We start from the raw sequence: 27,051 nt of genomic DNA, 5'->3' as shown, positions 1-27,051 counted from the left end.
CCTCGCTCAGTTTTACCTGACGAGTGAATCTTCAGCATTCACTTTCTCCTGCGAGGACTGGATTTGAGGTCCTTTACAGAAATTACAATGCAAACCCAGTATTTCATGGGTTTGCTAACCCTGCCCTTTCTCATATCCGTTCTTTCTGGTGAGTAAAGCAAAATATTTGCTTAATTTTCTTTCAAAACAGCGAACCTCAGCTGGTTTAGAGTGAACTGCGTTTATCAGTGGATTTAGTTTGCTTATACATGCACCCTTTTGATATATTTTATATATTTTATATGCAGGAACGAGATAAGAAAAAAAAAAAAAAAACTTATTTACTACAAATATACTTGACTACTTTTGCATTTCTTTTAAGATACTGGATAAAGAGAGGGCACTTTGATCTTTTTTGTAACTAGGATCATGTATAATTTGAGATAAACCCAAATCAGTAATATAAATCATTGGTTCTAATTTGAGAGTTTAAACACAGACAAAAATGTAATCATTGAGGTACAGCGCACTGTGATTCCCATCTTTGCTGTTAATTCATTGGAATATATCTCAACACATCAAAACTCCAGAGCAATACTTATAAAAAAAAAAAAAAGGACAGTGTACTTTTTGCTCAAAATTAAAAGGGGGAAAGAAAATAATACATTGTTTGTCTTTCAATTCTGTAACATTGACGTTACATTTTCTCCTTTAAAAAGTTAAGACTCGACTGTAAAATATGGCCCACATTGTATTTGCTTTTAGTTTATTCAAACATATTGCTTCTGCTGACTTCACTGCAATAACAACAACAACAAAAAAATCCCCATAGACCTTCGCTTAGATTGTAAGTGAAGTGAAAGTAATACTAAATATATATTTTCCACTATTATTTGTATTTGACTGTACATGTTTCTAAAATGTACTAATGCAAAAAATATATGACATTTTTGAGCAATCGAATTGCATTGTACATCTATGGCCAAACGTTTTGCATCACCCTGCAGAATTAACAAGTTTTGGTTCATAAAGTCAAATTAAACCTGCTGAATGTTACATAAGCATGCTGAATAACATACCGCTTTGTAGTTTTCCATATACTTATAGAAACACTGACAAAAATTGAAAAATGTGTAATTTGGAAATCTAACATTAAATATTGTACTACTATTATGGCTTCCAGTAGACTTTTGCGATATCATTTTGAAAAGAAAGTATGACTCAGTTTTAAAAATCTAGGTGAAGCAAAACTTTTGTTTGTTAAATGAAATGAACAGATTATCTCTCCAAAGCCGCTGTTGTCTCAAGAACATTAATTAGGTACAGTAAATTAAGGACTTCTAATTTGATCTGTGTGGGTTTTACAGAGCAGCTGTCCTTGTAGTTAGAAAGCTACTTAGAAAGGACTGGGTCCTGCTGATCAAGAGGAAGATTGCAATTTGCTGAAGAGCATCAGCACACTACTATAGGGGTGTGGTGGAGTGTGCTTGGGATCACAGTGCTTTCTGTAGAAAAACAAGCAGACAGCGAAGGTGCTGTACACTGCAAATTGTAACAGATTCTCTGTTTCTTTTGCAGGTGGCACATGCTCAGAAGCAGAACACAGGCTATTTTCTGTTATCTTTACCAAGTATAACCAGTATATTCGGCCAGTGGAGAATGTGTCAGACCCTGTCATTGTGCAGTTTGAAGTGTCTATGTCACAGCTTGTCAAAGTGGTAAGTTTCAACCTGCTTATTACGCTAATTAGTGTTCCAGCAGTTATAGTTGAAGACTAGAAAACAGTGAAGCCATGTGTTTAGAGTTGGGGTACTTTGAGGCAGTGTCCTTGTGTCTGGAGCTAAGTGTGTTCTATTGGTTAGAGCTGAGTGACTCGGTGGGCGGTGGGAGTGCAGTCAGCAAAAAATGCAGTGTTGCTTCAAAAAAGATGGGGTTTCTGTAGGTGAGGATGTGAGTACTGACAAAAATACAACCAAAACTGAAACTGACAACACCAGAGGTGATGTCAGAGGAATAATTCTCAGTTGTGTTACCTTGGTGACCAAGACGCGCTGCCTGAAACAAACATCGATAATGTAAGCATGCGTGCTGCGCTGTAACACTGTGGTGTGCTATGGAGCAGCATCCAGATATACAGCCGAATTGGGATTTTTTAGAAAACGTTGAAAGTTTGCTGTCCATACTTGCAAAAAAAGATGGAAACAATTTGCAGTAATGTAGTCTACCTGTACTGTACATTTCTGGACTTGCATTACTTTTTTGCACATACTTTTTATTACATTCCTAGGTTTTAATCAGAGCATGTGAGCAGAGTGGAACTCTCATAAATGCCGCTTCTCGCTCTACATCTTTGAAACTGCTCGCTCCAAGGCTTTCATTTTCCCAGTCTGCTCCGCTCGTGCTCCGCTCCGCTCCGCTCCGCTCATGCTCCGCTCCGGTACTTCTGATTCTGCAGCCAGCTCCACTCACACTCCGCTCCACTGCTAGTGTAAATCGCTCCCAAAATGTGGAGATGTGAGAACCGGTTCCTTTGAAATCTGGTACCCAGTTCCTGCTTTGGGGCCAAAGAACCAGAAACAAATATCAGGGATCTGGTTCCAGTGAGTACTATTATGTTTTTAGTAAAACTGATTATTAAAACATTAATTTCCGTCAAAAATACATTTCATAACTATAATTGACATGTTTATTTATTTCCCTGGAGAATAATTAATTATTTATTAATGAATTAATAATTAATTTTCCTTTGCAAAACATCTTTTGGAGTGGGAGCGGTGCCATAGGCTTTTCGTGTTCACGCTCCGCTCAGGCACTTTACCCGTTCTAAGTGGTGGCGACTGTATATATCACTATGTCAGTCACTCAGTCACACATGTTGATCCCAGGTTAACATTAAAGAGTAAATAAGGACCTTTTTATTTTATTGTGTATGTTCCCATGTGTTGCTACATTTTGACCACTTTTGTAAGCTTTTAAATTGCATTACCTGCCTCAAGATGGCTTCCCAAGTACCCGCTTGGGCCTCTCAGAACTACATTTCCCAACATCCTCCTGCTCACATATGGGAATGTAGTTCTGAGAGATCCTGTGGAGGTGGGGGAGTGGAGGGGGGTGCAGCTAATCTGCCGGTGGCAAAGGTCTTGCAGCCATCTGCCGGTGGCCAAGGCGACCTGGGGGGGGGGGGCAAGGGGGGTGTCTAGACTGAGGTGTTGATTCAAACTTAATCTAATAATCTCGCAAGGCAGAATCGTAAAGGCTTGGGGGCAGAAAGGTCTAGAGACAGCAGATAGACAGCCATAGGCTAGTACAAGAGTTTTGAATTAGATGAAAGCGGCAATAGGGAGCCAGTGGAGGGAGTGGAGCAGCAGAGTAGCATGGAAGAAACGAGGAAGGGAAAAGACAAGGCAAGCAGCAGAGTTTTTTCTTTCGGGCCACTGTCAGTCAAATACCTGAAAACTCAAGACAGCTGAGCTGTGTTTCCAACATCGGTTATTTCATCTACCGTTACAGCTACATATATGTACTTGGCTTCCTATACTTCTGAGACACCGAAGAGATTAAGTAGTTCTGAATTTAGTCAGAATATACTGTGGCTGAAGACAAGTTATTGCTTAACATGCTGTCGTAGTCAGAAATCAGAGAAAGTAATTCCATGTAATTACCTTTATTTGAGGAATTGGTGCCTTCATCGTCACCTCTGAATGCCAGTTCTTGCTTGCCAAGCTAAACAACAGAATCAATCAAGTGTTTAGAACCTCACAATTTTTTCTTACTTGCTAATTGTGATGCACTGTATCCATACGCTTCTGCTCATCCAGTTGAACATCAATCCAGGTTTGTCCAAAAGTTTTGAGTGAAACAGTGGCTCGCAAGTGACATTGGGAACGTTCATGTTTTTATGCTGACTTCATTTGACATCCTAGATTGCTGTAGCCAGTGCTCTTCCATATCGCCTTTTCTGTACTGAGAAATTCACAACTACTGGTAAGCCACGGGTACCTTTCATAATCTGAATGTTGGAAGTGGCAAGTATATCCCTTCCCTTCCTGTGTCAATTCAGATATTTGTGGTGTATACCTCCCTTTTTTTACAATCTCCAATTTTTCTGAGAACGTTCTTGAAAATTGAAGTGAATATTTCAAGCTATATAAAAATTGCACCTTTTTATTTTTTTATCAAAAAGCATATACTGCCTGTAGCAGGATGGTAGGAAAGCCCTGCCCATAAAAAGGGGGCAGGGCAAAGTGTTTAATTTTAGAACGGGGGTCTCCTCCTCTGCCTCTGTGTTATTTTGTGTTTGTTTATTTATTATTTATTGCATTTATATGTAACGGTGAAGCGCCATGTGTTTTTGTTATTGTTTTACTCATCCTCTGCCAGGAATGATTAAAAACCTTGTGTAGAATGTGGCCATGTCCCAAATTAATTAAGTGATTAATTTGTTCCTGAATCGGGAGATGGTCACCTATATATAAACCTGCAGCTCTTTGCACTCCGGGTGGGGTGTTTGAGAGGTGGAAAGAGAGGAGTGTGAGAGAAATTGAAAACAAAACAAAACTAATATAGGATCAGTGAAGGCAATTGCCCAGCCTGACCTGGGTTTTGTTATTATGATTGTGTTCGTGATTTGTTTTATTTATAAACTTTTGTTTTGCTCTGTGAGCAGTGTTTTCTGTTTAAAACCTTTTATTTATTTTTGTGTCTTTAATTAACGGCGTGCAGCACATCTTTGAATTGCAGTACCTGGTTTGTTTTTCTTCCTGCATTCTGGCCTGACTTCACCGCTCAGCCATATCCTGTCACACTGCCCCAAACCTATCCTCTCTCACCCACCTCTAGCACCTTTTTAGTAACCATAGTAACAGTAAGCAGACGGTGTATACCACTGACATCTTAAGTAGGGGGCACAGCTCATTTGTGTACTTCTGACTTGGTCAGATAAAATCTCTCAGTAAGAATCTCTAACGGTAAATCATGTCTGAAACTATTACTGGCCAGTAAAATAACCAGGCTGTAGTTTTACAAATCGCATGTTTTAATGACTGGAAATTACTTGAATCTTTCATGCATATGGGCCATTCACCAGGACATTGCGGTAAAAATTCAGCACATTGCCACTTAACACTGCATCATACCAACGTCGTTGCACACACTGCAGCACCTGATATTCACTGGGGTTTCACGTACAGTTTAAACTCTCTTAGCTTCTGAAGTCGGCCATCACATCAGAGTCCAAGGTGATATGGCAGCAAGCCAGCTTCTTGCTTTCTTTGCATTGATGCCTGCATTAAAACAAGTTTTGACCCTTCCAGTCAATTAAGATACCATATTACTGCAATCTGGCGCCGTGGCGCTTATTTTAAATTGATCAAAATTACTGCAGCGCTTAAAAGAGGGTGACCTTTATACGAGGGGGGCCTTTATCACTAATACTACAATTTTCAAACGCTGCAATATTTTATTACATGATTTAAGACATGAGATTTAGAACTATCGCAGTTGCTTATTTTCTGTACTGCTGTAGCCTACCTGAATGTAGCAGCGTGTGTAGGTAACCTACTTTGACTACAGTACATTTATCGGTGACAGTTACCGAGAGCTCATTATGTGGGAGTTGGAAGGTCAGGGGAGTACTGTACCAGCGAATCAGAAGTGTGTCTTGGTTGTTAAGGGTCGGAACAATGCTGGTGTGGCAGTTAAATCCAAGATATCCAATATATCCTACTCGGTTATTTTTTTTTTATCACTGTAACTTGCTTATTTGTAATTTCTCTGGAAGAGAAACCGAAACTAAATCTTCTCAGATAGTAAGCACATTGTTTTTATTTGTAAGGACTGAGTGCGGGAATTACAATTGAACTAACAACAAAACCACCTGTAAGAACTTCAGAAGGACTGCTGTTCTGTACATAGTTTATCTTGGATTTTCTTTCAGAGCTGTACTACTATAATATAAAATGTGCTTACTATGTGTTTGTTCATAGTCAGTGTTCTGCGTTTATCTATTTACTGTGTGTTGTTTTTAGTAGGGGGAGAAAAAAATACCTTAATGTATCTTTACTGATAGCGGCTTTTTTTCGAGGGCGGCCTCTATTGTAAAGCTGATATATGACTGCGGTGTTAATACGAGGGAGTCTTTAATTAGAAGGCGGCACCAAATTGAAGTAATACAGTATATAACAGTAAATCTACTGTACTTTACTGGTTACTGGAATCAAGGTAGCACTACTTAAGTCACTGATAAAAAGATCTGATATGTCTGCAAAGCTATTTGACAGATACTCTGATAATTCCTGCTGTTTTTCATGGTCTTATCATAGTACTTGGTTTTCTGTACTTTTTAATCACGTCAGAAAAATCTTAGTTATGGTGCCTATTCAAACCAAAATGTAAACAGGGCTTTCTTTGATTTGATCAAAGAAAATTGATTTTTAGGTTCTGATGTCAATCAGCTACTAAGAACCGGGTCAGCATAGATGGGTCGAATGGCCTCCTTTCGTTTGTAATTTGTATTGTTCTTATATATCAGTTATTTATTTATTTTTTTTTTATATGAATTTTTCCAACATGACCCATTTGTCAATCAGTTGGCGTGACGGTCATTGTCAAGACAATCACCAAAGCAATGCTTGTTACCAAGCTACTGAACCAAGGAGGTGAGGGCCCAACCTGTGAAGTCTCTACCTGGACTCATGGGCTGTTGACCAGTAGGGGTTGCTGAAGAGCAATGAGGTGAACTCTGCCCAATCAAGCTTTCCTCCCCAACCCATGGTAGCACAGTGGCAGGCAATGCTCCCTGTGGGACCCAAGGCAATGCAGAACAACCAGGATTCCAACCAGTGCGCTCCTGATTATATGACTAACCCAACAAAGTTGAATTTGGCCACAAATTCCATCTCCCTAACAGTTGCTGAACAATCTGATGTTGAAATATTGTCTGACATTATTTTGGATGTTCCCTGTGTACAGTCACACTGTGTTGCTGAGGTAAATTAGAATTGAAACTGTTAATGACACAACTTCGATATTTAACAACGAAGGCGCACATGATGCATAATTTATTATACGCATACGGTTCCATCATAATAACGGTTGTGGTTCCAGTTCAGCCTGTAAATCACTGCATCTTGTGGCAGTGGAACGGTATGCTGTTCATTCCGTTTGTAGATTTTTTTGCTTGTCATTTTAACTGTGTCTGTGTGGGTGTTTTTGTTATTTCTGTATAACCCAAGGCATCTGATAACAAAAACGCCCAAACAGACACAGTTACAATGGCAAGCAAAAATCTACAAACGAAAAGAAAAACATACCATTCCACTGCCATATTGAAGTTGTGTCATTAACAGTTTAAACTCTGATTTTCCTCACAACAATGGGATAGTGTGTATAAATGAGAATGTAATGCTTACTCTCGGGTGGGGTGCTTGGATCATTGTTCTCCATGTAGTGATTTTGAAATATGGACTTAATATTTCCTAACAGTCTTCTGTTTTCTCTCAAATTTAATATTTTAATTCCATCCTGTTGCATTATTTACACCACCCAGTGATGCATGCTGACAAACAACAATATAGGCGAGCCAAAGTAAATTTCTAAAATGTGCTTATCAGTTAAAAATGAACATGTACTGCTGTTCAGATAAAAAAAAAAAAAAAAAAAAAAAACAACAACAATGCAATACAACTTGATAAATAAGGTGAATTCTTAAGTGTTGATTGTTTTTTTTTTTTTTTCCAGGATGAAGTAAACCAGATCATGGAAACAAACTTGTGGCTGAGACATGTAAGTAAATTGTGTTATTCTGGAACAATGTCTTTTTTTTGTTTTTAAGAGTCTTTGAACACATGGGACCTCACAAATCATGTCTTCTCAGTCATGAACATAATTTAATCTGCTCTTCTGCTTGAGTTAAATTGAATTGCCCCTCGCTTCCTATAGGGACAGCACTCTTTTACACAACACATTTCCTGTTCACACTACTGTGCTGGCTGGCAACTTGCTAGTGTTGACAGGTATAAATATTTACTTTTGTAATAGATACTTCACAGATTGCAAATTACTATCATTGACTGACATTCACAAAAGCTGTCCACCTAATACTAGTACAACTGCTCCCTAATAAGGAAAGACATGGCATTAAATACGGTTAAGTGCATTCTCATTTATACTGTACGTATTTGTTTAAGCTGCATGAAAAATGACAATTAAACTATTCTATTGTTTACTCGTTATTGTTATCATTGTCATTATTATTCTCTAGTCCCTAAACATTACCATTAATGACACTTTGCTCAACAACACGATTCTGGCAAAGTGGTACATAGTGTGCAGCTGTAGAAGTGATGCAATGCTCAAGGAAAGACAAACAACAATGTTCCAGGTGCAGTGGTGATTTATTTATAATCCAAATTCACTTGATAGCTGTAAATAATAATGATTGACAGTACACAACGATGTGTACTGGGCAGTATAACTCAGGAGGTTCAGTCCTGACACAATAAATACAGTATAAACACACAGAGAACAAAACACGATCACAAGTCCAGAGTGAGTGCTAATGTGCAAGTTGTGAAATACAATTTATTTAGTGAACAGTAGTGCAGGTTGTCCAGGTTGGTGCTGGTCTTTAGTGACACCTCCTAGTAAGTGTTAACTGTCTAATAATAACAAACAAGTACAATTAGATACGAACACTCCTAGTTATTTTATCACTCCTGTAGCAGTCTGTCTGTAACCAAAACAAAGGAACAATTAGCTCGGCCACTTCCCCTAAATACCTTCAGTCACACCCTCTTTTTCGGTGGCGCGGGCAATCATGTCTCCTCCAATCCGTAACTGACACATCGCCTACCGCATTAAGGTGATGACTTCTTTGTGGCTCTGCTCCCTTCCTGGATGTCCGGCTTCCGACTGACCCTGGAATGAACTGCCAGACCATCCAGTACGAGACACACTGTTCCTGTCACACAGCGCCCTCACAAGTTGGGAGGGAGATTATTGACTCGTGTGGATTCATTCGCTCTCCGTCACAACGATACATAACAAACCACTGCTCTATCACCAGCAGAATAACATTAACAATAATAATCACAGTAACAGGCATTGAAATATTACAGATAGGGTCTCATCCTCAAATGGTGCATCAACGATCTTAATATTTCTGGATGAGATCAGTATTTTTTTTGTGTGGATGTAAAAGCAAGCAGCTAAAGACGTGATCTGCATTTTAATGTAAAGACACACTTCTGTAGCTATGCGTGCAAAATAAGCAATGGTAGCTGAATGTGCCGTCGCCAGCATTATTGATTACCATTGAGATCCACAATCCTGCAGTGTTTTATATTTATAGCTTAGTTACTAAATATCAGGAAGAAAAGGTAAGTATGAACCGAGTCTTTGCTACTTAAACAATTCCTGAAGTGAGCCGAGACGCCTTGCATTATAAATATTTGAAGAATATCATGAGAAAAACGGAGACCAAAGAACTGTGTTGAAGATTCTTACAGAAAACAACAAGGTCATTACAAATCGGAACGCCAAATAAAGATGACTTGATTAAACTGAAATAGGCAAATGTAAATGCTTTTGTCCAGCAAATTGAAAATCCTTAGAGCAAAGTGAATGGGTAGGTGAGAAAGGTAAGCACATCCAGATCCAGTGAGAGGAGGAAATCAACTAGAAGTAAATAAAATAAATGTGTTTCAGAACTAAAGCCAACCCGGCTTTGATGAGGTAGGTTCAGGAGCCATGCTGGGACCTGATACAGTGTTATGAAACTACGCTTCTTAAAAGAGGAGGTGTGTATAACTTATCGTCTAAAATCTTAAACACATGTGATGAGCTTTTTGGACAGGGCATTATATATCCATGTTTAAGCCCAGTACGTGCTTTATAAATGTTCACCACTGTAAAACAATAGCAAAGTGTAGTGAAGCTTATTGAAAACATAGAAAGCATATTAGAAATATGACAACGCATCAGTCATAAAAATCATGCAACCTGTGGTAAACTATGGAAAATACATAATATAACCATGAGATAACAGCAAAATTAACATGCAGATTTACCATGTTGAAATTTTAGAAGGTCTGGCAATGTCCCATTGTGTGGTAACCAAGCAATACTGGAGGCCACAGGGCTGTCTCTCGACTACCAATGAGCAGGTCACACCCACTGGCCAATTCATCTAATGATAAGGTGTTTGTTTTCCAGAACCGCATAATCAGAATGAAAAAAATATATATTTTAATAAGAAAACATGGTGTGATTTAAAGCAAGTACAGTAACTACATAATCAGTGCAGTAATCCAACTCTCACTGATTATAAGTAACTGCAGAATCAATACAGTAATCCAACTCTCACTGATGATAAGTAACTGCAGAGTCAATACAGTAATCAAACTAACTGATTATGGGTAGGAGTCTACTTATATCGCGGTAAATTTATGTATTTTTTATGGGTAGGTTATGGAATAAAATTAGGATTTCGCAGACATTGCGTGGATCTTTTTAAACATGAAATAAACCTAAGTAGACAATATTTCAGAGCACTATAAAAGCCTAAAAATAGTGGTACTTCCTTACTAAAATCAGAGTGCTGCCATTTGTTAAAGGCAAGCATGCAACATCTCAGCAGCTGCTGCCGACATTCTCTGTCTGGTGTGGACTTTCCCATACATTGAGACTGCACGTTCTGCATCCACTGAATTGGTTGGAAGTGTAAGGCAATGCTTTGCCAAGTTATACGGATGTGGAAATTGATTAGAGGCATCTGGCATACTTTAATAAAGGCAACATGTGCAGCATGTTAATTGTCATGGTATTTGTCCCATCCAATAATTTATTTTATTAGACAAAACAAAGAAAATGTGCAAATTTCGCGGTGACTCGTGAATTTGCAAAATCCGCAAAATCATGATTTAGGTAGACCCCTAATTATAAGTAACTGCAGAATAAATACAGTAATTAAACTCTGACTGATTATAGCACACAAGCAAAAATTACTCACAAAAAAGATTTCTGTGTTCCCAGCAGTTAATTTGTAAATCCTATCAGATTTACCATCCTTGTCCACTTACTTACATGTGACAACTTGCAGGCAGAATCGAGCAATGTGACAATAGTTTTTAAATGAACTCTTTATTTTATTTAGCATTATGGTTACTTTCAGTATCAGACTACCTGTAGAGTACGACCTTACCCCTTCTCGATTCAGTTGTCACCCCTTCTCGAGTCAATCCTTACCCCTCCTCCAGTCAATCTTCACCCCTCCTCCAGTCAATCTTCAACTGTCTTCGAGTCAGTTGTCATACGTTAGACCTCACCCCTCCTTGAGTCAATCCTCACCCCTCCTCGCGTCAATCTTCAACCCTCCTCAAGTCAGTCGTCATATGTCAGACCTCACCTCTCCTTGAGTCAATCCTCACCCTTCCTCGAGTCAATCTTCAACTCTCCTCAAGTCAGTCGTCGTACGTCAGACCTCACCCCTCCTTGAGTCAATCCTCACCCCTCCTCGAGTCAATCTTCAACCTTCCTCAAGTCAGTCGTCATACGTCAGACCTCACCTCTCCTTGAGTCAATACTCACCCCTCCTCGAGTCAATCTTCAACCCTCCTCAAGTCAGTCGTCGTACGTCAGACCTCACCCCTCCTTGAGTCAATCCTCACCCCTCCTCGAGTCAGTAATCTTTTTTTGATTTAATAAAGTGTGTGTTTGTGTAGGGACTTTCTTATACTGTGAAGTCTTAAAATAAAACATGCTTTTCACATCAAAACGTAACAGAAGACAATCAAAATTACACATATAAACCATTGCATTATTGAACGGTTCCAAGACTTTTACCTCGGCACATAAAATCAAGTCCCAAACAAATTTCACCTTACTTTGATATGATGAAGTGTCCCCTATTACTATATGTGTCCCCTAAACTGAAGTAGTTTTGTCCTGGGGAATAATTCCTGAAAGTGGGATTTTTCAATTACATAACAATATTAAATCAAATAACAAGTATTTTTTAAAACGCTTACAGTATACATATTAAATGCTGAAGAAATGTAAAAATGCACGTACCAATCAGCAGCTGCACTGACATCTGTGTCATTCAATGGAAACACTGACATTTTTTTGCTCTTGTTTGATTGGGTGATTCAAATGACTCTGTCCAACCCCTCACTCTCCCCGAAAAAAGGAGGGGTGACGATTGACTCGAGGAGGGGTAAGGTCTGAGGATGTCCTAAAATGGACACACGTATTGGTGGCTGACCAAACCAGCCAAAAAAAGATTTTATGAAAACAATATTTGGTCAGGTATCTGTGTTTTCAATAACATATTATTAAGTCATCCAAGCTGAGAATAACACTAATTACAGATAGCACTGTATTTTTTTCTCAGTAAAAAAAAAAAAAAAAAAAAAAGCTTTTTTCATGGCATTTCATGATTAAATTGGTATTTCAAGATATTTCATGATTAAATGTAATATTTATTAGAGGAGAAAAAAATAGCATTGTCACATTCAAAATTGGTGATTTTTCTCTAGATATTTTATAACAAATGTTCCTAAATATTTAAATGCTATCTTACAAAACTTTGCTAAATTGTAGAATATTTTATATTTTATGTCCACCTTTCAAATAGATTCTGCAGTATTTTCATCAACAGTGAATTATCAAATAATATAAAAACATTAATACATGTAAAAATAATACCACACTTGAAATGTCCCCTTCTTGTAGTGGACAGAGTGATCTAGCAGAAATATTTTCAATCTTTGATGCAGCTGGTGTCTTTTTCAGTGAAGATGTTCTAAAGAAATCGTGCAGCTTGATATACTGTGTTCAGTCAAATACCGGAAGCAAACTAAACTGACTGCCAGGCTTGTAAGTGCAGTGTAAAGTAATCAATCAATCAATCAATCAATCTTTATTTTGTATAGCGCCTTTCATAGTGGACCACCATCACAAAACACTTTTCAAGATGCAGTAAAAACAAGAAAATCCATAATAATTCAAATGCAGAAAAATGCAATACACGATATACAGTAAAAAAAAACAAAAAAACAAAAAAACAATGCATAATACATTAAATACAGTTGAAAGCACATAATACATGATAGTAGCATAATAAATAAAATAGTACATTAAAAACAGTGGAAAGTGCATAATACATGATAGTAACATAATATGTGGAATAGTAGCAGCAGCTAATAGCAGATATCAGGCTTAAAGAGCAAGAGAGAACAGGTGGGTCTTGAGAGTTGATTTAAAGCGAGCGACAGTGGGAGCATTACGCACCAAAGCTGGGAGAGAGTTCCAAAGAGCCATGAAACTAAACGAGCAGGCCATAGTCAGAGGACCTCAGCTTGCAGGCAGGGACAAGCACATCAGCAGGTTGAGGAGGTACTTGGGACCAGGGCATTGTAGGTGAGCAGGAGAGTTTTGAACATAATCCTGAACTTTACAGGTAGTCAGTGCAGCTGGGCAAGACAGAGGGTGATGTGGTCACGTTTTTTACATCTGGTAAGGATCCTGGCAGCAGCATTCTGAACTACTTGCAGCTGGTTTATGGTGCGTGCCGGGAGACCACCATATAGAGAGTTGCAGTAGTTGAGTCGAGAGGAGTCAAATGGATGACAAAGTATCTTCTCATCTGGGAGGGAAAGGTAGAGACAGACTTTGGAGATGTTTCGAAGATGGTAGAAGGAAACAGGTAGTGTGTCAATAAGGAAAACATTTGCTGTATTTATTTTATGTATATTTAGACTATTCTTTTAGAAATAGGAATCTTCACGGGGAACTACATATTACATGGCAATGGGTACATTTCAGGGATATCGCGAAATCTGTGAGAACCGTGAAAACAGTACAGTACTGACTACTGCACGGGTTAACCAGGGTCATGGTTCCAGCATTCAAGAAACTGCAGCCGCCAGAGATCGTGTATATACTGGGGCAGGGTAGGAATGGAGTTTAGTTTCAGGCAACAGCAGCCTACAGTATAGAGAGAATTGGATTCTAGCAGGACCTCCTGTTAAGACAGGAACTATAGGTTTAATAATCTTCACACCCCATTTTCTGCCTGCCCCTATATCATTTTACATATTCCCATGGAATTTACATGTTTGGAACTGCATCAAAACAAAACATTGTGTTAAATAGATTAATAAAGAAAGGTTTATTAAGACTAATTTAATTTTAACACAGTAATTATTCAAAATGTTTGATCACATGCAACACATTTAAAAAACTAAATATAATTAGCTTAATCATTAAGAGGAATTGTGGGTTGTGTTAGGAGACAAAGAAGACAGGACAATCAATAAAGGCATCTGCCGAAGCAGGAGAAAATGAAAGCCATATAGCAGAGCTAGCTTACAGATACTGCTTGAAGAAGGGGTCATTAATAAGGAAATGCTATTTTATAAAATTAACCATCTAACATTTTCATCAAACACGATGAAATGGACTGTAAAATGAGTGCTGCTAGCGAAGGGAGGACCATAACATGGGAGCAAGCAAAAGAAGTAGACAAACTATAGCAGCTTGACCCCCCAAAAAAACCCACCAGCAGTTGAGACATAAGTGTGACGAAACAGGCAGAGACCACCCTCCCTGGTACAGTACATACTGTCTGCAGGAGAGGGCCATGGGAATAATGGGACTGTGTCACATTCCATCCCTTTTCAGACCCTATAATGCTTTGATAACAAACCATGCCAAAGATGCTGTGCACACACCTTCTATTAAAATTTCTATAAACCGATGTCCTCTGTCGCTGTAGTTGTCTCTGCTTATGTCTTAAATACACAGCATGAATTAGAGCAGCCACGTTTCTCAATGAGGAAAATTACTGATCCACCTGTTGTATTTATAGGGCAGGTAAGAAGGGTGTCAGAGGAATATGATAGGTAATACAACCAAATAGTGTGAGCAACTTTATACAGAAACGCTACTTCTATAATATCTTCTGCTTCCCACATTGTACTAGCCTGTACAAGCTAGAGAACATGCTATTCCTCGATGTGTAGAACTGCGCCTTTCCTCTAACAAATGACTGGAGCTGATATTTGGGGGTGTTGGTCGCTTAGTGTCTATATATAATTTAAGGCACCGCTGTATAAAGGATAAACCAATCATCACAAACAAGAGTTTTTCAGGATTTATCGGTGCCATACAAACGTTCAGCAGCTTTGACTCAGAAGCTCATAAACTTTAACTCTGGTGGTAGTCTTACAGTTGGGATGGTGTTAGTGCCAGAGTGTTATTAGCATTCAATAAAGTTCCTGCAAATGATGGCAAGTACCACTTATGATGTTAAATATGTTGTCTAGTAGACCACAACACACCACAACCAGGGCTCAGAAAATAACGGCCTTTATTCGTTAGGTCAGTGGCTCTCAAACTTTTTTGTTCACGGACTGCCTGGATTTTGTTTTTGGATCTTGGTGGACCACACAATAAACAGTATAGCTGACTGAAAAATAATCACATTAAAATCACTATACTAAGAATAACCATAAACCTGCCTCTCTTTGTTTTAATGCAATGGGTAGTCCTATTTCTGTGAGCAAAGTTATCTTAAAACTGGAGTTTTAAAGAACGGTTCTAGTTTACCTTTCATTAACACGAATTTACTGAGAGGGAAAAAAAAATAAAATAAAAACTAGACTGTTTTATTTTTAAATTGATAATTAGAGCAGAAATGTATTTATGTGAATTAGTTACAATACATGCCCGAGGTACCAGCACAGTCTGAGCTACGAATCTCCAGCTATAATCTTTATTTATAAACGGAATGTTTGGATGCTGCATGCTGATTGGCTGTTAAAGATTTGTTACCCTGCAGTTAAATATTACAATGCATGGCGGAACTTATTTTTACCGAGTCACAGTTCAGATAATAAATGATCAATACACAACACATTGAACTTGCAACACATTGCTGTGAGAGTTTTTTTTTTTTAAATTGTTTTTAAAAATGAGTGACATTCCTTTTGTCACATTTGATCTTTCAGAGGCATGACTGTAGAATGGCTAGAATTAGCCTACAAGCAAAATCTCTATTGCAAAGTCAGCAACGTAATGAAATCAAAGTAAAAATCTGTCTTGAAAATGTAAATGGTCTGTTACGATAATTCTATGCTTCAGTGCGTAATTCAGCTCAATTTTGTTAGCCTCCATGCTGGTTTCAGTCGCTCCGTAAATAGTGCTGACATAAACTGCAATGATAATCTGTTAGTGACCAAGCATTTAAAAATGCCAATTTTTGTATTAATATTTCTTTCAAATGGTTTTATTTTTTGATGTGCATTATTGTGTGTCAGGTTCAGTCTTGTGAATATAAATGGGTGACCTGAGGCCCGACATAAAAATGGGTAACATACAAATTTTCAGTATGATTCAGTAAATCTGTTCTACTCATCAGCACTCATTTTTCCAAAGTTAACTTCATTGAATGACTAGCAATGTGCCAACGTCATTCAGTGACTTTGCCATATATCTAAAGTTGAGAAAAATATAAGCAATTATTTGGAGTTAAGCTACAAGCAGAAGCTGTTGGCATACATAATGAAAATGAAACTTAAAGTTATTTGTAGCATACATTCAGATTGCAAAATTACTCTCGTTCATATATTAATGAGCCCATTCCCCTAAAGTTATTTCATCAAATTACATTAAAGAAGAAAGTTCAGTTTTTAGTTTACTGTGAGGTAAACAGACAGACACAAGAGATCCTTAGCAAAATGAATACAGATTACCAATTCACTATCAATTGCAACCAATGTAATGGAGAGCCACACTGTAATCTGACAGCTTGTGTTCTTTAAGCCCCCAGTATGCCCTTATGCCCTCTGATCCCTCCATTCACTCTTCACATTTAATAGAATATCTCCTTGCTTCTGTGTGGAGATGACATAAGGTCAAAGTAATAAACAGCTCTGTTGATGGGACTGTCAGCACTGAATAAAAATGTCAACTCTTTCCAATCTTTCCGACTAGAGCTAATGATTTATGGCTGGCCATTTCATTTACACCCGAGCCGATTGTTTCTGGCTCCTTGTCCTGTTGCACTGATGGAGTCTGTCAGGGGAATCCCAGAGAGATTAAGCTCTTTTTCAATTCCACCTCTGACAAAAGTGTCTTATCCCCTGGTCTGCCCCTGAAAACCATTCCATTACAACTGTAGAGTAATGGGGTGGCCAGGATTATTAAATAAGGCAATGTCATATGGAATGGAAATTGTAGTTATCTTTCCTTTGCACAGTATCAAAGCATTTTACACACGCTGCAAGAACAATGGATTCAACAGTAGTAGTCCATCCATTGGTCCTAGTTCTTGAAACATCTACCCTTCCCTATCCCCAGTGGTACTTTCTAAATGAAAATGCTGGATGCTGTTTTTTGCAGTTTGAGATGGTTTCTTTCAAATATCAAATATCAAATTTCTTTGACTTGTACTATATTGTATAGGTGTTTAGATTTCAACCCTTAGTTGTGCTATGAACATCAGTAGTCCTATTATTAACCAAACACAAAAGCTAAAGTATATCATTAAAGAACAATAAAACTACTTTAAAGTAATTGTAGATAACAAAGTAGTATTTTTTGTACATCCATTCATTATATATAAGGCCCTGTGAAAATCATGGAATTTTTCTGTAAAATTGATGGCAGTGTCACGGTTAAAGTATAGTATTTCATGACATGTGCACAGGACTTTTTTTTATAAATTCATTGTACAGGTCATTATTTTTTAAAACATCAAATATAGAGATAAATCAACATCAAAGTTATTCAAGCACTTTACAACAGCTTGTGAAACGGTGTTGTAATTAACAGCCTGTAGGTAAAGTTCAATTCTGCTACGTCAGATGCATGTTCACCATTTAGGTCTTGCGAAACAAATACAATGTGTAACCCATACTGATCTTGGGCTTCAGTCAACTTGTCAGTGACCACTGACAAGAAACCAGACTGTTTTACTTATTCCATAATCTCCTGCTTGTGGTACTCGACAACTTTAGGTAAATATTCATGTCTCAGTTTGGCTGATGAAGGAATCACTCCACCATTTAATACAATGGGATATTTGTGCAAACAAACACCTCTGTCAGGTCAAAATTTGATGTGTTTCGTGCTTCACGGTTTTCAGTGGACTTTTGGAACAGTCACCGTTGTTTTTGCAAGTAAAGCAGTCACAGTGCTTCTGTTGGTATCTGCCTTTCTCTACTTGTATCTAAATGCCTGTCAACAGCCGATTCTTGGTAGTGATCTACAGTAACGTTGCAGGATGTACAGAAGAGCTTACCTCTATCACTGTGTAAAACTCCTGCTGGATACTGCTTTACGTGATCTGCAGACACATTTTTAGGCTTTTCAGAGACATCCATTTTCTTGTTTACAATGTGTAGTATTTTAATTTCCCATCTAGATTGCATATAATCACTGCACAGCACCATGTGCATCACGAATAGTACGCACACAGGCACACAGCAGAGCTTTACAGTTTTGTTAACATGATTTTTGTTTGTATAAAATACAAATAAAAACTAGAACTGGCAGTTTTACGGCTCCCAAGCCCCAGTATCAGTACCTGTCTAAGCGTGTTTAGTTCTCAGTGTGCCAAGTTTAAAATCAGAAACTTCAACAGTTCCACAGAAGAAGATTCAACCCACAAAAAATGCATCAAGCAGCCATCTTGTTTAACGCAAAAATGCCATCTTTGAAAATGTATATTTTACCGACACAGACATGATGGTTTTCAATTTTGGAGTTAATCAAGTGAACTGTTTTTAAACTGAAGCAGTTTTAAATATAAGAAGAAAATGTAGGAGTGGCAGCCATATTTTTTCAGGAAACAACCATTTTGACATGTTTCTATTCCACTGTCACTGGAACGTTGCCTACCAAGTTTGGAGTCTATATAAATAAAAATAAAAGCAGTCTGCTGTTAAGGACGCGTTTTTTTGTGGCAGCCATTTTACTATTGAATTGTATCACAGCAACTTCTGCTTTGAAAGCAGGTTTGGATGGTGACAATATATGCCAAGTGTCAGATCAGTCACTTCAATGGTTCCAAAGAAGATGATTTTGTGATGTTTCAAGGCGTCGTACGGCCATTTTGTTTTAAAGCGAGTTTCTTAAAAGTATTGTATTGCTACAGTGTCAAGGATGATGCTTGTGAAGTTTAGAGTTAATCAAGTAAACCGTTTGTCAACTGAGGTAGGTTTAAATTTCAGATGTAAACGTACACCTGGGGGCCATCTTGTTTTATAAAACATAACCATTTTGGCATATTTATATTTCTTTGTTTCTGGGACAATAACTACCAAGTTTGGAGTTTGTTGGTCAAACAGTGTTCAAATAGCAGCAGTTTGCTGTTAAGGGTGTGTTTCGATAAGATTTGTGGCAACAATTTTGACATTCAAATTTAGAAGATTAAAAAATATTTCGAAAGATTTATAAAACAATGAGTCAAACGACCATTTTCGTTTCTGGTCAACACCATTTTTTTAAAAGTCAGTTGTATTGATACAGCATTAGGGAAGATGCTTGTGAAGGTTGGAGTTAGTCAAGTAAATAGTTTGTTAACTGATGCAGGTTTAAATTTCAAATGTAAACGTAAACTGCAGGCCATCTTGTTTTATAAAACATCACCATTTTCACATATTTGTATCCCATAGTTACTGGAATGAAAACTACCAAGTTTGGAGTTTGTTGGTCAAACGGTTTTCAAACAGCAGCAGTTTGTTGTTCGTGTGCATTTCGATAAGATTTGTGGCAATCATTTTGACATTAAAATTTATCACAGCAACTTCTGCTTCGCAAATGTGATGCAGGTTTAGATGCTGATGATATATGCCAAGTGTCAGATCAATCGCTTCACCGGTACCAGAACGGCAGCAGAACCTGATCAGTCACACATCTTCGAAGCAGCAGCAGTTTAAAGTTTTTCAAATGTGTGGTTTTGAAAGAAACACATGTTTAAGCAAACATGTATTTTTATTTTACAATATCATATCTAGTACATGCTTTTAGACTGGCTTGCAATTCTTGGGTCATTTCACCTGGAGGGCAAAATTGTCCACACCACTTCACTCTCTTCTTTCCTGTCAATAACCAATCAGCTGCTTTCGCTATTAACTGACATACTTTCTGAGTAACATGCTTTAACCCAGAAGACACTGCTGTGGTGAAATGGACAAGGAAGTCAAGCAGTAACAGACTCCCTGGAAGGACAAACAAGCTAAGTAGTGTTGAGGCAGATTGAAAATACATATTTGCTATAACACGTGTCTTTTTAAAAACTGCACGTTTGAGACCTGTGTAGATAATGGAGTGCAAAATGGGTATGATTTATGGAATTATTTTGTTAGCTACAGTTCATTTAATTGTGTATACATTTAATTGTACAAAACAAGTGGAACTGTCTGATACTACTCTTTCTTTCTCGTATTATACAGCTGTCTTATTTGCTTTTGGTTCAAAAAAGGACCGTGTCTTTCTATTTTCTCCCACAGGGTTTCTATAAACATTAGCATGCTGGTACATGCACAAGGAAAAGAAAACCTTTGGTTAGGTTGTACATTATCAACAGTGTGCACTTGTCAAGATCACAAAACCCACCCACAGTTCAGTACAATAGTCTCTGCGTGAGAGAGGCAAGAATATAATTCATGTTGGCAGTGCCAGCAAGCAGAAGGCTCGTCCAAAAAAATGTTTTTCTTTTTTTTGTTTGTTGAGAAAATACCCCATTTTAAGTGTTATGCTTGAAGAGAATATCCCATTCACATCTGAACTCTGTGTCATAGGGGTGGATACATGGCTGTGGTTTAGTCTCTCTACACAACAAATTATAAAATCTACCTCGCCTCGCATTAACTCTCTAATCCTCAAACCTCAAACAAAAAAAAATAAGATTCATCCTGGATTTAAAATAAAAGGGTGATCAAATGTCTTACCTATGTACAATTCAAACAAGTTGTGCCCTAATTCATCCTTACTGCGCCTTCTCTCCACAGGTCTGGAATGACTACAAACTGAAATGGGACCCCCATGAGTTTGGAGGGGTTGAATTTATCAGAGTGCCATCAAACAGGATTTGGAAGCCAGACATTGTCCTGTACAACAAGTAAGAGAAGCCTGACAGTGTGTGGTCAGCAGTCTGTATAAACATTCACATGCTAATCTGGTACCTCAAATTATTCGACGTCTATGAGGCTGCAGAATCCAAAAGTTGGGTGTAAATGCCACTACGTTACATGAGTCTGGATGTGTTTATTTTACACATTGATTTAAAAATGTTGGTAGATTTGATGATTTGTAGATTTGATGACTCATGATTTGAGTTACTTTCAAGTAAGTGTTTCTAATGTTAAAGTATCTGAAAAAAAATACACCCCTGAATGAATGTTTATTTGTATGTGCCAAAGCGTAACTACTGTATAATTGCATTAATAAGATACAAATCAATAATTCCTGAAGATGTCAATGCTTATTCTGATTTCTATGGACTTTTTCAAAGCGACAGACAGTTCACAATTGTTAGAAAGACTAAGGAAGGAAAACTCTGTTACTGTATGAATTTAAAAAAAAATAAAAAGTTAGACAGTTTCTGCCCTGCTCTCCCATGCGATATTTCAGTCTGCACACCTCAATAAGTTGTGTGCCCTGTACATGTAAATAAGACAGAGAACAGAAATTGCATTTTGCACAGATGCTGATGTAAGTATATTATTGTTTTTAATATACAATTACATGTGCACTTATACAGTATGAACTCACCCACTCACTGTAACATAATGCCTCATTTGCTAACTTTGAATTAAGGTTTGGCTTCAACACATTTCAAATGGTTACAGTTTTCCTGACACCAGCAATTTTCTAAAAGATCCGTTTTTTCTTGAATCAAGTTGGTTATCTTTAAGAAAAAGGATGTGCCATTTTTCATTAAGGCTTTCCCTTTCCCATACTCTCTCTTCCACTTAACTCTCTCTGATTGTTTTACAACAGGAATTACTATAAATACGAGTAAAGAGTGGGTTAGGGTTAGGGTTAGGGTTAGCCTACAATGTAATGTGGGTTATCTAAAGTCTCTTTCTGACATTTGCTTGTGATTAAGGAAAAAAGTTAGTGTTATGGCAACAACAATATGTAATAAAATTACTTGAATTAGCAAAACAAGCAAAACACATTGAAGGCTATTTATAATATCTAAGAGCTGATTCAATTCACTTTTTCACTAGGGAACCAAACATTGGAAAATAAAGATTGGAGAAAAAACTGGAGAAAAAAAATCTAACAGACCAGAACAGAAAGCAGTGTGGACACTTACAACGTTTCATGATTGCAATCCGTGATCAGTGGGGTCCAAATAACATGAATCTCAGTTTCCATTGTATTCTTTAGAGCATTCCAGTTCAGTCGTTACAAAGCTAAAGCCATTTGAGTCCATTGCACTTCTGAACTGCGGCTCATGCCATAGCGTGACATACTAACAAGATACCCTTTTCTGGACAGTTGAAATTGTGCTTTGAAACTGCAAAAATCCAAATGCTGTTGCATGTCTTGTCTCAACTGAATCCTTGAATTATTATTCCCGAGGAAGGACAGTTGCTCTTAAAGAGGGACAGTTTGCACTGCTGTAAAGACACACATTGATTCATCTCAAACGGATGTCCATGAAGTCCATTGCCCCTGCAGAGTGCCTGTCTGACAGAAGCTCTATAATGTATGTTTCCATGAATAGATGGTCAATGGGGAGGGGGTGGGGGTCAGCAGGCCTAAAGATGTACTGCACATTTCATTCAGGAATTCCAAGCCACGTTAACTTCTGCACTTCTACACTCACACTATCTCTGGAGGACAGTACAATAAGAAATAAACATTACACTTTGTGTCAGGTTAGGTTTTTGTATTAGGGACTATATTAAACTGGGGATCTGGGAAGGCAAAGAATATATGTACACTCTACAAAGGTGTTATAATTAACTGTTCTTAAAACATTTGCATGTAGTACATTTGTCATCAAGTTTTAGAGAGTTCCTGCGCCCCTGGTATAGGATGATTAGGCCTCCTTATGGAACTGCCTGCTGACTGATTGTAATATTTTGCTCATCATTTCAGTTTGTTTTTTTCTTTCTTGACCCTTGCTTTGGGTGCAAGTGGGTTTTGGGCTTTTTTTCCTGGCATACAGGAATTTTGTCTGACTTCTTGCTTGAAATATTCCTGAGGTTGTCACTGTTCAAGCTGGGGCTGCAAGCCAGTTCCTAATTCAACCACCTTTACATATTTTAGTATTTTGTGAGTTTGTATCCAACACAGAATCTGGAATCTGGAACTACTTAATATCCTGATGCCTCTCACCACTTTCTCAAAGTAATAGTAAATATCGTCTATGCATACAGGTAGTTGACTTACAGCTGCTTGAGTTGCAATGTGGCGCCATTCTGTATTTGGCCAACGTTGTTGGATGTGCCCAACTGCCTCTTGCCTTCTGTTATAAAACCATATTATAAGCATAGATAAGTGTAATAAAATACAATGAAAGCATGGTATAACATAGTTGAGCATTGTAAAGTCCAGCAAGGTATGGTAAAGCATATTAAATAAACATGGAAACCCATTATGGTAAACTCACTGTGAACTCGGTCCAACCTCTCTGCCAGTCATACCCGGAATGTGATTAAAGCAGTTAAAGATAATAAAATATGTAATTCACTGTCGAACTTTACCTTTTTGTGTTCAATTTTCTCATAATGAGGATGATGATGATGATGATGATGATGATGATGATGATGATGATGATGATGATGATGATGATGATGTCCACCCGGGTTCTGCATTCAATGACTGGCAGATTTGAAAAGTGTCGTAGACCTACAAGTGAACACTATAAATATTTTTGGTGGTGCTATAGGTAATAAGATAAGATGTAAAGAAAGTCAGTTCAGTATACAATACATATTAGAAGCAGGGGAGTCAGAGATTGAATTTGAAATTTTATGGCTGCTAAGGGAGTATATTGCTCATCTGATTAAAAGCACAACTCTATTAATCTCATTTATAGTTTAATTGTACGTTGTCATTATATTCATGATACCCTACCTTGTTTATTATTTTTATTATGAAGTGTTAGTAGGCCACCTACATTGTTAAACATGTATCGATATTTAATTTGTATGTATTGAATAAACAGTCAAAGTGTTTTAGATACAATCAATATAATTGCTTCTATTGTGAAAGTACTGTAATTTACAAATACTGTGTTTTGAGAATGTTCTCTTGAAGTGGCGATACTAACATCAGGCTGGTGCGGTGAGGTCATTATATGAAAATCCTATTTAAAATAAAACATCTTAAAACAAATTATTCCACAAAGGTGTCGTAAACCAAATCAGTGCTTGCATTTCTTATCCAAGTGGAATCATTCAGCAGAGCCGGTTTGCAGAGCAGTTGCAAGAGCTTGGCAATTTTGCCTAGTCTAAGCAAAATGTGCTGTCATCTGGGCAACACCACATTCGCTGTTTCTAGAGAGTGCACTTTCTTGGTGCACTAGATAATTATGTTTTACTACACTGCAAAACTAAATCAAGTCATCACAGAATAGGAAAAACACAGGTAAACAAAAGAAAAGTAAAATGTTTGAACAAAATGTTTAATTTCCCAGGGGGCATTAAAACACCATTTTGAGTTCTGTAGTTTTTCTATACTTAACTGTCACCCTTTTTGGTTTTAACCTCCCAGCGCTGTAGGAGACTTCCAAGTAGGTGACAAGACCAAAGCCTTGCTGCGCTACAATGGGGATGTCACCTGGATCCCACCAGCTATCTTCAAGAGCTCATGTAAGATTGATGTCACCTACTTCCCTTTCGACTATCAGAACTGCACCATGAAGTTTGGTTCCTGGTCTTACGATAAGGCCAAGATTGACCTAGTCCTCATTGGGTCCACCATCAATCTCAAAGACTTCTGGGAGAGTGGAGAATGGGTGATCATTGATGCCCCGGGATACAAGCATGACATTAAGTATAACTGTTGTGAGGAGATCTACCCAGATATTACCTATTCCCTCTACATCCGACGGCTCCCTCTCTTCTATACCATCAACATGATCATCCCCTGCCTCCTCATCTCTTTCCTGACTGTCCTGGTGTTCTACCTGCCTTCAGACTGTGGGGAGAAGATTACTCTGTGCATTTCTGTGCTCCTTTCCCTCACTGTCTTCCTCCTGGTCATTACTGAGACCATCCCTTCCACCTCTCTGGTTATCCCTCTCATTGGAGAGTACCTTCTCTTTACCATGATCTTTGTGACCCTCTCCATTGTCATCACTGTGTTTGTGCTCAATGTTCACTACCGTACTCCTAAGACTCACACCATGCCACGATGGGTGAGATCTGTGTTCCTCAGCTTGCTCCCCAGGGTGATGTTCATGACCAGGCCAAAGCGAGAAGCAGAAAAGACCAGCCAACATCTTCACCGCCACCAAAACCAACAGCAGCAGAATACGGCCACACTCCAGAGGCAGAGGCTCTTTGTTAATCCTGAGCTCCCCAACTTCAACAGCTTGTCCAGTATCAGTGGGGGTGACAGCAAGTGCTGCTCCAAGGAAGGCTTCCCCTGCCAAGATGGGCACTGTAACTGCTGTGGGAGGCAACGCAGCACCAAGCTGCCTGCAGACAGTGGGGTGGGGGCTAGTAGCCGGTGCACAGACAGCCCAAGCTCCAGCTCAGAGTCTCTGGATGCCCCGCTATCCCTTTCTGCTCTATCGCCTGAGGTGCACGAGGCCTTAGAGAGTGTCAAGTATATCGCTGAGAACATGAGGTTACAGAACGAGGCCAAGGAGGTGAGCAGATTGGGGGGCGTGAGTTGATTTACCTTCTGTAAAAGGTGTTAGTAACATGCAGAAAAAACAAGTAGTGTTACTTCTTTTCTTACTAATTTAATTTGGGTTCATACTTGTGAGACAGACATTAATCCAGAACACACCGTCTTGGAGGATCTTGCCAAGAAGACGGTGCTAAAGAAAATATTTTGCATGAGCGTTTTAAAAACATAATATACAGTATGAAGATGTTCTAATGAGAGAAGGCCAGATCCATCTATGCTTATCCATTTCTTAGTAGCTGACTGAACTCAAAACTTTGTCAAGTTGGGTCTTAACCTATCCCTGTGCTTCAGCATCAACACCCATTACATACCCTCAACACTTTCTGTGTCAACTCAATTTTAAAGGCTTCAATCAAATCCCCCCTATTTTTTTTTTAGTTTTGAGGCTAAATAGATTTAGTTCTTTCAGCCTGCCTTTATAGCTCTTTGTTTTAACCCCTGGGATAGTCTGGTTGCTCTCTGCAAGGAACAAACACAATAAACCCCCCAACAGAACTCAATATTCAGGCAGATAGGGAGAACTGTGTCTGTGAAAACAGAAACAGAGAGAGCTGAGAGGTGTGTTGTGACCTAATACAGAGAAGTTACTAAAATAAAAAAGGTCAACTTTACAAGGATATTGTGATCAGTGACGGTGGTCCTCAAGTTATTGAAAAGTGCAAAATGTATTTGAAAACTTGCAACAATGTCTAACATTTTTGCCTGTGTCCTGTGCATTGTAGATCCAGGATGACTGGAAGTATGTTGCCATGGTGATTGACCGCATCTTCTTGTGGGTTTTCATCTTGGTTTGTATCCTGGGGACAGCAGGCCTCTTCCTTCAACCCTTGCTTCTGGGAGACGACATTTAGGCTGACAGCGAGGATTCTTTTTTTCTTGTTTATAGAAAGATTTCCTTTAGAATTTGAGTTTTAATCGCTTTGCCCATACACATCTCAGCCTATTACAGAAACATATTCCCATAGGGTTTTAACTTTTTGCCCCCAAGCACTGTTGTTTGTTTGATGAGTTTAACGCTGCTGTGTCTGTTTCTGTAAACCTTTTTTTCATTAAAGGTTTGTTTTAAACCTATTTGGTGTCTTGCTGTTTTTCTGCTTTTGCACCTCACAGTAGTTGCCATTGACACGGCTTTTAAACTATTACAAAGTCTACCCATACATTAAAGGCAAGACTTCCTGTAATATC

At 38.3% G+C, this 27,051-nt stretch overlaps 1 protein-coding gene across 1 annotated transcript; it reads left to right on the top strand.

Moving 5' to 3' along the window:
* Positions 1 to 26,919, top strand: LOC121294372 (neuronal acetylcholine receptor subunit alpha-3-like). Its single transcript, XM_041217999.1, has 6 exons — positions 1 to 148; positions 1,558 to 1,697; positions 7,717 to 7,761; positions 20,997 to 21,106; positions 24,721 to 25,822; positions 26,589 to 26,919. Exons 1-6 carry the CDS (start codon positions 88 to 90, stop codon positions 26,715 to 26,717), a joined length of 1,587 nt encoding a protein of 528 aa, XP_041073933.1. The 5' UTR covers positions 1 to 87; the 3' UTR covers positions 26,718 to 26,919.
* The last annotated feature ends 132 nt before the right edge of the window (positions 26,920 to 27,051 follow it).

Source organism: Polyodon spathula, chromosome 19 (genome assembly GCF_017654505.1).
Source record: "Polyodon spathula isolate WHYD16114869_AA chromosome 19, ASM1765450v1, whole genome shotgun sequence".
Taxonomy (NCBI): Eukaryota; Metazoa; Chordata; class Actinopteri; order Acipenseriformes; family Polyodontidae; genus Polyodon; species Polyodon spathula.
The sequence above is the reverse complement of the archived record's forward strand: the minus strand, read 5'-3'. Positions and strand labels throughout refer to the sequence as shown.